Here is a 14,166-nt window from a genome sequence, read left to right as displayed (position 1 = left end):
ATTGGAAATTGAAAACCAGGTCAAAGTACAATATATATATATAGAATAAGATATTCTTGTACTAGTCTTTCTTTTTAAGAAAATTGACTTTAAGTGTTTGTTTGGTGAATGTGCACTTAACTGGATTTCAGTTTAACAGATTTTAGTTGTGGGTTAGTGTTTCTAACGTACATTTGCATTTATTGTATCGGATAATGCAAAACGCCCAATAATTACGAAGGATAAATTTTATTACTTTGGGAATTGTTAAAAATATTTCTTTTGCGTACTTTGCGCTTAATTTATCAAACTGAGTTTACTATAAAATAATAAAATATATATATTATGTATGAATATTCTGTTTCATAGTTTGGACTTCGTTTCTCAATACAAAAAAACATAACTATAATTATAAATATTAATTTACAGCGAAGCTCAAGCTAGTTAGACACTGTAAGTAGAATATAGACGTATATATCAGACAAACGTTCAGTATCAATTTTCTCGGAAACGAAGCTTCATATGGAAAAATTGTATTCTATGTTTTTGACATAATTTCATGTAATGTCACCCACTTGATGCTTATACTACTATTCGCAGGACACCCTATACATGTATTAAGGAATATGTGTTGGTAACGTTAAATATTTAGTCTCTGAGAGGGATGCAGGCGCTAAGTGAAGCTTAACGATATTAGCCGCTGTCTGGAAGGTTCATAACGATCAGCATCAAATTACGTTGTCCCCTAGCGTTGATAAGTACTTAGTTTACCTCGAGATGCCGAAAGTACGGTTTTTATCGTTTTAATGGCTAGGCGCTCGATTAAAGAAGGGAGAATCCATTTACAACATTGCGCACTGAACTTTCAGGCGTTCATTTTCTTGATAATTATTTTAACGTCAGAGTCATTTTTACAAGAAAGCAGTGATAAAAATTTATTAGACACGTCTTTAAATTCAGCAATTTACTTTATCTACGGATCTCTCGAGTATCGCGAATACTAGCCTATACAAGTATTGAGGAATCAAATTCGAAGTATAACTACATAGTAAAACAATAAATTACGTGAGTTTCATGTAGAATTCAGAAAATTATTGTAAAATTAAGTTATTCACAATTATTCTTAACAAACGTTTATTGATACTTTGGACAAATTAGAAACTCTTTGATAAATAAGAAAATAGATTTTTAATCGGTATTCTCCAAGATATAATATAGTATATCAACTTTAAGAAGAACTACGATCAACTTACGCGACAAAGCTAAATAAGACAACGTATGTTATTCAATAATAATCCATCGACTTTAGATACAATTACCAACCATGTAAAAAAGCTCCAATCCGATACCTTATTTCCCAGTATCATGATCTCATTTCCATTCGACATTCAAAAACTCAACCAGTATCAAAGAGCTTCGCCTACCAAACTATATAAACCTGTACAACCGAATAAGACCAGGGGTATAAACTTACCAAACAACACAGACGGCTCGACGTCGCGCATAGAAAGACTGGAGGAGGCCTGTGATCCGCTGGATTCCGTGCTCTGCATGCATCTTAGCCTTCTTCTCAGTTTTGGCATGTCAAACGGCAAGTCCCTCAAATCCACGCTGGTCGCGCTGCCAGACGTGGTGGCGTCCTGTTGCATAAGCAATCGCCTCCTTCGCAGTTTCGGCATGTCGAAAGGCAGATCGGATAGCTCAGGCTCGTTGTCCACGAGATTGATGTTATCCAGCTGCGGTTTCAACAAGTGGAACCCGAATGGTTTGCACTTGATCCCGGCTCGCGACTCGATCGAGATGCCACTGTCCGATCCTTGGATCTCCGCATCGCCCGACGACGAGGATTGTAGGGCCAAGTTAATCAGATTCTTGTTTTGTGGTGTGCGTCTCTTCTTGAAAGACGTGTCCATCGGTGAGGTCACGGAGTTTGTGTTTGTATTTCCTGTGTTTGTGTTCGTGTTATTCGACGCGGTTACGTTATTCTCCGTGGTCACGTTCTCTTCAGGCGAGGCTTTCTGGGAGTTGTTGTTACGGTTGTTATCGGAAGTCTCGGAGGCAGGTTCCTGGGACGATTTGTCAGAGATAGGAGACAGTATGTGTAGTTTGTTCGCGTGGTGGGTTAAAAAACCGGTCATAGAAGGTTGCTGATGATGATGGTAGCAATTGGTGCTGCCACTGTCGGAGCTGTGAGAGCTTAGACTGGTACTATGACGGCTCTCAGAACTACTAGTGGATCTGTTACCCTCGCTAGTGCTACTTCGAAGCGATTCCATGCTACCTCCACTGCTACTGGTAGCCATGCTCTCTGTGCTCGAGTACCCCGCCCTGCGTCTACTGGTCCGTAATTTGAATTCCAACAAGCCGACATCCCTACGAGGCCGTAATAGATCACTCTCGGCCTCGTGAGGCCTACCTTTGAACTCCATGATCGGTTTGCTCTCGCGAATCAAACTACGTGGTCGTTGCCTCTCTTCTCGCGGCCTCCCCTTGAACTCTAGTATCAGTTCCTGGTCGAAACGTCGTCCTTGAGACGATTCTACGTTGTCTTGAGCAAAACTTTTCGGTCTACTTTTGATCTCGAGAATACTACCCTCGCTACTTTGAGGCGAATCTTTCGCTCTCAATAGAGACTTTACGGGCAATCTTAGATCCTTGAGACGTGGATGGTCAGGTTGACAGGGCAGGTTTGGTGTGCTGCGTATGTTTAACAACAAGTGATCACGGTTCCCATGAAATTTGGCAGGCAACGGTGCCGTGGATGGAGGTGACGGAGTATAACCTCGGGCCGGTAGTCTCGGTGAACCGGTTTTCTCGTCGCTTGAATTGATCTGGAGGGATTCGATGTCTTGGGACAGAGTAGAAATATTGTCTGATTGTTGCTGCTGCTGTTGCTGTTGCTGCTGCTGCTGCTGAAGACGGCTCGGAATCGGTTTTGGGCGGAGAAGTACAACTTTGCGTCGATCTTTGCTACTATGGGACTGACCAGCGTATGGGACTTGCTGTTGTTGCTGCTGTTGTTGTTTCGACGTGTCCGTCGATGAGCTCGTTCTGCTTACTGGTATCGCGCTGCTGCTTCTGATCTGCATTATCAAACAATAATCAATAATTATCATAAGTATATTCATCATGAAAGTGAATGAATAGGAACTGATTGGAGAATTAATATTTCATTGTGAGTCTCTCAAGTATATCAGAAGTTAGTTTATACAATGCGAAGGTATAACTACGTTCTCGTATAATGAGCGAATTATACGGTTCGGCCGCAATTAAAGTTCAATTAGCGCTAGATAGGGGAAGATTCATAGTTCGTGTTCCGAAATCCCGTAACATTTTGAGATATATTGGACTTTAATTGCTTTTCATTAAAGACCAGCGGCCCCGTGTTTCCCTAATATCAGAGAACAGGCAAACTCGGGAAATAAATCGCAAAAATAAATCGCAGATGTTCCCGTAAAAATGATAATCCTGGAATCTTTTCCATAAAACGATGAAACAAGACATCTATATCGTAAAGAAACAGGGAAATCCGTGAAGAAATATGGACATACTATATTATATTATATTATTTACTATGACAAATAGAAAAAATATTTATCGAATACGTAAATAAAGAAATAAATTTCATAAAAGTACCCCAACATCGTAAGAAAAATAAAACATAGTCGAATGCTACCGTAGATGATAAAAGATAAGAACATTGACACGTACCTGTGAATGCAACACAGGATGATTGGTAACCCGATCGAGGTCATCGAGGTCATCGTCAGAGCGATTGACCTTGCAATCAAAGGCCGTCTCGTAGAGGTGACGTTGCCTAGCCATCTCTTCCTCGTCTTCCTCCGCCTCCACGTCCTCCTCCTCCTCTTCCTCACCCTCGTCCTCTCCCTCCACGTCGTCCTCGTCCTCGACGAGTATCGGTTGCGGGTCTATCCTCCGTGTACGACGTAGCTTGCGCACTTGGTGCCGCGTTAGTTGCGGCTGCCGTTGATCTAGCTCATCCTCCTCTTCTTCAGCTGATGCGACGCAAGTACAAACCGTGGTTGGTAGGTCGTGGCTTAACAATCTATGAGGAGGCATGAGGGTGTGATCCCACTCGGTGATGATGCACGACGAGAGGATCTCGTTTCTGGCTGGGACAGCATGCTCGCTCCCCGACGTGGGGCTCACTAGATCCTGACTTTGATAATGTTGTTGTGGCTGCAATGGATGTTGCTGCTGTAGCTGCTGTTGTTGATAATGTTGCTGCTGTGGCTGTTGCTGCTGCTGCTGTTGTTGTTGTTGAGATGAATAGGAACCCCCATCACCCGCCACCGAGTTTCTCTTCGGTATACCGGGTGTTCGTGAACGTTCACCCGGTACGTCGAGACTAACGCTTTTTCTGTACCTGTTCGGCTGTGACTTGCTTATTTGATCCGGTACCTTGAACAAATCGCCGTAGTAATAGGGTGATGGATGGCGGACCGGCTGATTAGATTCGGTGGGTGATTGATCTGTGAGATGCACCAGGGCTACGCAGTCCACCACAGCCCCGTCGACCGAGCTTAACTCTTTTTCTCTGTCTACTGACAGAGCACGAGTCGAGGAAGACGCGTACAGACTGTTCTTGCGCTTTCTGATATCCACTCGGCGACCATCTTCGTCATCCTCGCAGGAAGAACCTGAGGCAGATGGATCTGGAACGAATACCACATAGAATCTTCATGAGAATCGTCAACTGTACGTGATACATAAAGGCGAATATAGTCTTTATATTTACATATGTATCTTCGTATAAGCTTCAGAGTCCTATTAATCTTTCCTTGGCACGACTAGCGTCTCATAAAAAATATTATGGTAGATAGGCATCAAGATAGAGGAGATAGCAAAGTTCGTGGTAGGAATACACAAGAAGGTATACTCCAACGGGTCGTATACCTTTGGTAAAATGAAACCGACGCGAAATTTTCATAATCGTTCTGTTATACGAGCATCGGCTACTCTAAGATGTTGAAGGTAGAGAATAGAGATGCTTATGGGGAGACGAAATTGCCGTGAAATGGCAGGCTGGTCTTCTTAAAAATCACTTGTTCGCCCCGCGAGATATTACCGTAATGGTTTCTGGCCGGCTGACACGGGGTTCTACCTTCTTCCTATCCTCTTTCTTCGTACACTTTCACTTGTTTCAACATCGTTCCGAGATCGTCTCGTACCATGAGTTTACGATCGTGTCACGAGCATCCTTAGGTAAACGAAAATCGGCTCGGCGGATCGCAGAAGGTGGGAAATTACATGGACACCCGGTACATTAGCCAAGCAACGTGCACACGCAGTATAGACGAAAGGACTGGAGATAATGGGGGCATTATGCTCGGCCGGAGGGCTTTACCGAAATCCTTCCTTGCTCCTCCTTGGCTAGGGTGGTAAGTGCAAGAGGCACACCATAAACCACACCAAAAGCTGTTTCTGACAGGAACCGCCTTCCCAAATTTCGCGAGGAAGTTTCCCGATGGAAGCAAAAAATTATTATCAGGATCTCTGTCTGATCTTCGGTGCCACTGTCTCGTTAAACTGCTCAGGAGCTTTAACAGGACGTGAATATTTCGTGAGGCGAAATTAAGAAAATTAGAGACTACCATGGAAATTCAATCAACTATCTTTTGTTTTGTACTTTTGCTTGGTAAGAGATAGAAGTGTAATACGTATGGTATTATACGTATTTTATTCTACTGAAACAAAATGGATGATACATAATTCAATAAAATAATATAAAACAAAAAATGTTATGCATCTATTATTTCCTTATAAAACGAAAGGAATTTTTGGAACAACCTTATTACGTTTCTGTAAATATTCTTATAAGATTAAAGAGTATTGTAAATATCGCATTAAATATATTCTAAACCGCATATGACAAGATTAGGAGGATAAAATAATGTTTTCACAGACATTCTTTCTTGTCAGCAATACCAAGAATATGAATTAACATATTGTACCATATTTGATGTAATAGTGTTCAATTTATAACTTCAATATAGAAAATATGAGGGAAATGTCTGATTAATAACATGTTATATCTACTTATACTGACGATTACAAGTAATAGAATTGATAATAGAATTCTAATGATATTTTTCCAAGTAATAAGACTACAAATAACGTGTATATATATAATAATATTCAATTTATAACTTTGATATAGACAGTAGGAAAATGTCTGACTAATAACGCATTATATCACTACTGAGAACTCGTAATAGAATAATTCTTTCAAAGATATTTTTTCAAATACTACTTATACCGCAACTCGCATCTTCTTAAAGTAAAAATGTCTGACTAACGACATATTATATCACTGGCGAAGTCTAATATCTAGAAGCAAGACAATAGTAGTGAAATATATGAGTAATGAATTGTAATGAAATATATCCATAATATCTTCCATTTTTAATTTTTCTGTTCTAATTCAAATTCTAAAAAGAAGAGACTTCATACAAACGTACTCTGAAACGATCACGGTGATTTACGTATGATTCATGACTCAAATAAGAAAGAAACGAGCAAATGTTAATATGCGGGATCCTTTAGAGGAAAAAACGTATGAATTTACGTTGAATACGGCGAATCAACTTATTACCTATTTTCAGGCATTTTCATTATCACGAGGTCCATGGAACTTCGTTCTCTCCATTCGAATATAAAAGGCCGCGCCCAAACGATGAAACGAGAAATGAGAAATTAATTCCTGAACAATGAATCCGGAAAATTATTATATAACACGCGCACACCTTTTCACGAAATTACAGACACGGTCTCGTACAATTCCTTTTCATCTTTCTTTCCGATTGTATAACTTGTCCTACTCTCGCCACAATGAACTGCGAAGCATACAAGAATTCAATCGAACCATTCATTTCGCAGAAAGAACAAAGCATTCCTTTATAGAATTAAATTGAGAAAATTTGAAGTAGAAACTGGGAAAACGAACATATAAAGAAGTAGAAACAAGACTCTATTATATCATTTTCTAATTAACTAATGTATCACTTTCTATTTAAACTATTGAATTTTGTATTATAACACATAGGTACATTTCATTAATACTGAAGCTACAAGAATGAACAATTTGTAATTTTGTATAGAAATTTTTTAAGATTTCAATAATTTTTTTGCAAAGTAGTGCGGATAGAGGCTACTCTTTTAAATTAACGTTTTATGATGCTATAGTAATAAGTAGCTTTGGTATTAAATAAAAATATTTTTGATAAAAATATATCATATATAAATATTTAAAATAAAGTACAAATTAGAATATAAAATATAAAATATCAATTATACAATTCAGTCATGTAATTGTGCATATATATTTATGTAAAATTTAATTCAAATTATTGAAAGATACGAAGTAGTTCGTAAGTGAAAAAATACACCTAGCGACCGTTCGATATATATGGCGAATTGATGCATTGTTGAAATGGCGCACGTCCAAAACATCCATCATGTTTCCATGTCAACGACGTTAACGTTGGTGATGCATGCACGATGCACAAAAAAATACTATATCGCTCTTGGATTTTCGCGATGTCGTAGGAACTATTGACATTTAGAAACTTATATAAGAAAAGGATAACCACCAAACTGAAGATTTCTTTATAAATAAAATAAATTCTGAACTTTCTCCTTATATAAACTTTCTTCTTATATAAATTATATATGTGTTCATATATATTCCTTTTTCTTTTATGAAATAAACTTTATCAGAAAAGTAGTTTCTAAGAGAAACTTACAATTATTTCCTTAATTTTTCAAAATATTATACACTTACTGCCAAAAACAGGTATAAGCTTCCTTATTAATATTGCGTCAAATAATCCAGTAACAATTCTACAAGAGATACCAATACCAACTAACAAGGTTTACCACGAATCGCACAGAACAAGACTTGAAAGGACAATGGAATTTTTTTAATATCCGTCAAACACGCTTTTCTCCAATGCAAACTAATAAATGCAATGAATATTGAAACAGACGTCAATTCTTCATATCAGAAGAAAATTGCCTACAAAACATTTTACCAGTCGACCAACATTTTTAACGGAGGAACGATACGAACAAAAAACGCAATATCGACGCACTGACTACAGTTAGCACAATATGCTTGAAAAATTATATTAGAGCAATATGATAGCGCTTTATAGGAAGGGGTTAGACGACAGTTGTGAACGAAAATGAAAGGTAGCATGAATATGCATCCGCAGCTGGTTCGTCCGGTCGTTTTACACAAGACACTGGATCAAATCTGGAGAGAAATAAACGTATTAAGGAAACCGCTTGCTCGTGCTGGTTGATTGCTTCCTAAACGAGAAATCGATATCCGTGGGGGCGTATCAAGCTAGAAGAAGGAAATTAAATGCGGACTCGCGATGTTTCCATCAAGGAAACTTCTGCCAACGATTGAGGTACAAATTAAACGCTAATGTAATTGTTTCGCAAGTAACGATTAGGGTTTTATGAAAGCTTTGTTCATTAAGAAATGAATGAAGATGAAGTTGCGATGTAATATTGTAATCAGATACTTATTTTGAGGAGGTTAAATTGTATACAGAACAAATCACTTGAGATATTGTGAAGGTTAATAGAGCAGGTAAATAAAAGAACGAGCTCCCGTTACTATACTTATACCACAATCATTATTTTCTTTGATTTTATAGACGTCGATAATTGCAATTAATATTTACTGAGGAATAATGAGAATCGTTGCTATTTACCCGCATAGCAGCCTACGGCGTACAAACCATTGACATAAACTACTCAGTGCTCTGTACGCTTGAATCATTGATCCGAGCTACTTAATATTAAACCTATTGGATTATACGTCTGAAATTATATTACGAGTCAAAATAATAGACTCGTTTATAGTTAGCTACCTACCTCTGAGACATTTAATAAAACAATTTCACTATTAACAAAAAAAAAAAAAAAAAATTCACTAGCTAGGAAATATCAAATACATGGTTCAATCTTTTTCCTCGACACCCCTATTAGACTGTACTATTAAAATTTAAATCACGGTCATTTCAACCCATTCACGAAAAACCTGACTAAAAATTGACGCACAAAGTCAACGCTACAAAAATTAAAATCATTTTCTATACAAATGAAACAAATTAAATTTCATAAATATCCATTCCAAAGACACATACTAGGAGATTCGTTTGAAGTCGCTCAAAGCGCGATTAGCTGTGCCGTACGTGCAGTATTTTCAATCATCCCCTCCATTGGATCAGCCGGTAAGCCGCCCCGCTTGGTTCGACGAAGGACACGCACACGACACATACAGGCATACACATGCTAGGTTGGCGTAGGGCCAAATTGCACCAATATTGATTACCGATCGATAATCAGATTTGCGAGTTATCCGCACGGTGCAGGAAGGGATGCTGCAGGGGAAAATACGAGTCGTTGAATGACCGAATGAGTTATGAAGTAAACGAGCTACCATCAAGCTCGTCCAAACGACTGATATACGTATATCGCGCGAATCGGTAGAAACGCGAGGACACTCGACTAGAACCTGTAGATAACGCAATGCGTGAGTCAGTGAGCGCTTGTTTGAGTGCTTAGCGAGTGATGTATCGCGCACGAGAACACCGAGTGCGTAAACACGTGAGAAGCTAAGGTGCTCGTATTACAGGGTGAGTTATTGAATAGAGAGTAGAAAGGGTAAATCGGCGACGTCGATGGATATGTTTGTAGATGGTTAAAATGTTTGATGTTGTTAGATGTATTAGGTTGCTTCATGTGAAATTAATTATGATAGCAAATGATATCTCGTATATTGTATATATTGATGAATAAATTGATGAATAAACACGTTGTAAATAATAATTGGTATACTAACGTGACATCGTAGAAGCTTAGTAACAAAGAATTGATCAGAGTAAAATCATGCAGCATACTATAAATATATAATTATATTCTATAATATAAGCAATCACTCATAACGAAGTACTGAATTAGTGTTTATTAGAGTATTTGTATAATTGTGCCGTAGTATTTATTCATATTGTTGAAGTGATCGCCACTTCTAAGAAAACTCTACATCTGGTTTTCGGTTTTCTCAAGCGCTGAGGCCATCGATAGCGCATAGACAAAAGAATGCGTCGATGACAGACCATAAGCGGTACATGTGCGACGTTGGCTTCGGGGTTCTTTTAGTCTCAGGGTAACATTGCTAGCGTGCGGATCTGGACCAGCTTACATTGTATTCCACACTTTGTACTTTAATATTCACAATATATATATACTTACGATACCTTACAATTTACCTACACGTTTCTTTGATTCCACATACATCAAATAACCTTAACACATATAATTGTATTATAATATTTATAGTAGTTATTAGAATGCAACAGATGTTCTTAGACGCGAATCTGTATACATTTCTAATGATATTCAAACTAGAGTACGTATTGTAATATTTTCACATATTTATTACCACAAATTTACTAATACTATTTGTCATTATAAATTAAGTAAATCTCTAATTCCAACGCCTTTATTCATAAAAAAATATGAAGTTCCATGAATATATTGTAATTTAACGACTGTAGATTAATTATAACGACACTGTGCTCCGACAATCGAGTTAATCAACTTAATCAACTTGGCATAATCTCCGCTATCTACAAGCTTACACGTAACAAATACTATCAGAAATACAAGCCAGATACCCACACCTCGAGGGAAGGCATCGTACGCGCGAAACAGTGAATGCACACGAGTACACAGAGTTACGTAATATGGGTGGTAAAGCAGAATTCACGCGAACAAATCGATAACACCGCCGAGAAAGCGTTGGTGAATGAATCAACGCAATAGTTGCGCGCTAGAATGAACTGGATATGAATACACGTCGCCTGCGACGGAGTAAACGTTCGAAGGGGCGCGTGACGTAGAAATAGACTGCACGCGCATACATTTAGGGTTCGCTATGCACTCGAAGGGTGTACAGTCTACCCCTAATGAATCTATTAGTGCCGGCGAGCGACGACCCCTGGCTGGCAATCGCCACAGATAACGCGATGCGCTGTTACGCGTCGCGTGCATGCTATGTTTACACGTACTGTCAGATAAGTCGACGAAATATTCACCGGATTATTCCCGAGAACTGATATTAACCCTTTTGATAACTATAGACGATATTAAGCCTTTTATTATTATAATCGTTCATCACGAAGGGATGTATTGTACAGAAATGTGCAGATTGTTGTATAGAAGATAACGGCTAAAGAATAATTCAAGAAGATAATAATTAACAATACTTTAATGTTGAAAAGGTAGTAATGTATATTATTTAGTATTTAGTATATTATAAAAATTTATATCAATCTGTCACAAGAAAAACTTAATATGCTTTCTCAGTAGTTTCACTGTTTACATGTATTAGAGAGAACTGGAGGTCAATATTTTTATCATAGATAAAAGAATGCAAATGTCTCTCTTATGCAGAGACGATCACGATGAAAAAGTTAAGCGAACAAGGACCAGAGTAAATGGATGGAACACGTAGTTTTAGCGTAGGAGGAGGCTGCAGCTATAACGAATCGATTAAACTCGACGGATAATGATGTTAGAGCTTGCAATTTCTGACGAGCCAGTGTCAAGGTCGTCAGAGATTAATATACTTCGTACTTGTTTCAGGATGGCGTATCGGAATTTGTGCAACGATTGCCCGTTTAGAATTGTGCAGTAGGCGATTAAGCTGATTGCTAGTGCAGATTGTGTACTGCACAACTGTTTGTTTTGTACAGCTTAACGAACTTGTACCGGTGAATGTTAATTGCTTAGATAATGATTTGTTAGGATATAGCATGTCACAGCTAGTACAGAGTGAATTACTTGGTATCTGGTAACCTGTTAAACACTTCCACTGAGTCCTGTGTTTAAGATGCCTGATACAAGAATTATTCGTCTAAGGGGAAAATATTGTTATAACGTAATTTACTATGATGTTTTTAAATTTATGGTATTTAATTATTATGTTATTACAGTTACAAGTTCTTGAACTTATTAATTGGAAAACATGAGAAAACATGATGTCGCCTTTCTTAGGAATAAATTATATCATATTAACATTTGTAAGACTGTAGATGTTTTCTGGTTAAAATTGTTCATTATTTCTCGATTTTGTAAAAATGTAAAGCAATATATAAGACATGTTGCAAAGATGTAATTCACTCACAAATACCGCAATGTGAGTATATTATTCAATATTACTCAAAGAGATAATTGTACCTGTCAAAGTACTTGTCTTTTTAAACCAAACATCATCTATCCTTCACATTCTAGTGTACAAGTATTACAATCTATCGAACACGCGAAAATATTGTAACATAACTTTCTATAACTATTGTAGTATACTCGTATCACGAACATGTTGAGTTAGATTCTTATAAAGGGAAAGATATTTAAAGCCGTACCTCACAATGAATACCAAGTAACCCTCTCTGTGTTTAAGCAAAATGTTACTGTCTTAAGTTATATAGCAAAAATATACACGCCTATTCCTGTCCTCCGCCAACGGTGTCAATTTAAATTCTTATAAGGGGGAAATGTTTAAGATCATAGCTTAGAACGTCTGCTATCATCAACACGTTTACGAAGCATTTTTCTGAGAAAATAACGTTTGAACGGGAGGCGTACAGAACGATAATCCCAGAATAAAATGTCCGGGATTTCATCAGTCCTATAAAAACCTCCGAATTGTCACTTATACAATCTTCCCTTTCCCGGTGCGATTCGACGGGGACGAACGCAATGACGACAGAAATTCCAGTGAAAGCTTTATAAAAGAGCAAGTCTCATCACCCTCGGAGCCACTTCACTCTGCTTTTTATTAGATATTGTCCTCGTAACATAACCGGGGTTGAGCTCCGTTTCTATGGAATATGTGGGTCGTAGGACTGTATCGTCGGAAAAAGAAAAAAAAAGAGAGGGGGGAAGAAGAGAATACGGTACTACAAGGAGAAACCTTAAACGAAATCACCTTCGTGTTCGTGATCCTTAGGGTTTCTTAGGTGGCAGCTAAAGATTACTCGGCCAGCAACACGATGGAACGAAAGCCAATCTCGGTTATTGGTTCCGGTATAGCAGAATTCATGGTTACGACCACGGAATTGGACGAATCTCGCGGCCGAAATGTGTCAGCCGTGTCAAGGGTCATCGAACGATCGGGTTAACTTATCCGACCGATCTAATAGGTCTCAATACGTGGGGCTTCCACGATACGGCACCGTTCGTTCTTCTAATCGTTCGTTTCACTCTTCCTATCGCCGATATATGTATCTACTTCTTTTTATATTTACGCTTACGATTAGAAAGATTTATGATTATATTAATCTATTTCTTAATATCAATTCTTTTATAGGTTTAAATATCGAAACCGAAGGAGCAGGGTAACTTTATTTTATGAAATTTCATGTTTCTTTTGGATATAGGAAATTGGCAAAGAACACACGCTATAGATATTTCAAGAAGATTCAAGCAGCAAGTAACTAATTCAAATTTTATGAAAAAGCTTTTCTGGAAAAAAAGGAGAATTATTTATTTGGTAAGGGAAAATTGTACACGATATTAAATCTATGAAATCTGTTTCAAATGCAGGAATGAAATAAATGATTCGATTTACGTCGAAACTGAAATATATATTATGAGAAAAAGGGAAGGAAAACTGGAAAATAAACCTATTACAAGTATCCAGGTTCAAATGCATTACCTTGTAAGTATTTCATTCATACAAAAACTCGCCCTTCCGAAAATGTATAATGCTAATAAGCATGGAAGAAACGCAATTAAAAGTTTCTTTCGATACGGATAACATCGATCCTATCAAGGTTTCTTTGAAGGCTCGAATTATAGGCCCCTTTAATACTCGTTCCCTTAAAGCGGAAAGTAGCTACTAACGAGTCAAGGTTACGAAGGACAAATACGAAGGCCAGCGCAAAGAAAAAATGAATTAAGCTACGAGGTAAGAGATTTACTTTGAAAGCAAATCCACCCGTGTGACGTACGTAAAGAACACAAGCTTACGCTGGCGAATATCCCATTACGAGATGATTGAAATATTCCCTGATTACAGAGACGTCGTGATACTTTGTCCGTGACAGCTCTGTGACCATCTTTTTCAATCGCTCCCTCAATCTG

General features: G+C 37.9%; 1 protein-coding gene across 1 annotated transcript in view; it reads right to left on the bottom strand.

The window, feature by feature from the left end:
- Positions 1-14,166, bottom strand: part of Hwt (SH2 domain-containing adapter heavyweight) — a 251,558-nt gene that overhangs the window by 23,248 nt on the left and 214,144 nt on the right. Inside the window, exons 5-6 of the mRNA XM_072003057.1 lie at positions 3,691-4,655; positions 1,454-3,062 (exon numbers count right to left, since the gene is read on the bottom strand). Coding sequence (XP_071859158.1) covers positions 1,454-3,062; positions 3,691-4,655 — 2,574 coding nt within the window. The remainder of the gene's footprint in view (positions 1-1,453; positions 3,063-3,690; positions 4,656-14,166) is intronic.

The sequence above is a fragment of the Bombus fervidus genome, chromosome 1 (assembly GCF_041682495.2).
Source record: "Bombus fervidus isolate BK054 chromosome 1, iyBomFerv1, whole genome shotgun sequence".
Lineage (NCBI taxonomy): Eukaryota > Metazoa > Arthropoda > Insecta > Hymenoptera > Apidae > Bombus > Bombus fervidus.
This window is presented reverse-complemented; position numbering and strand designations above follow the sequence as displayed.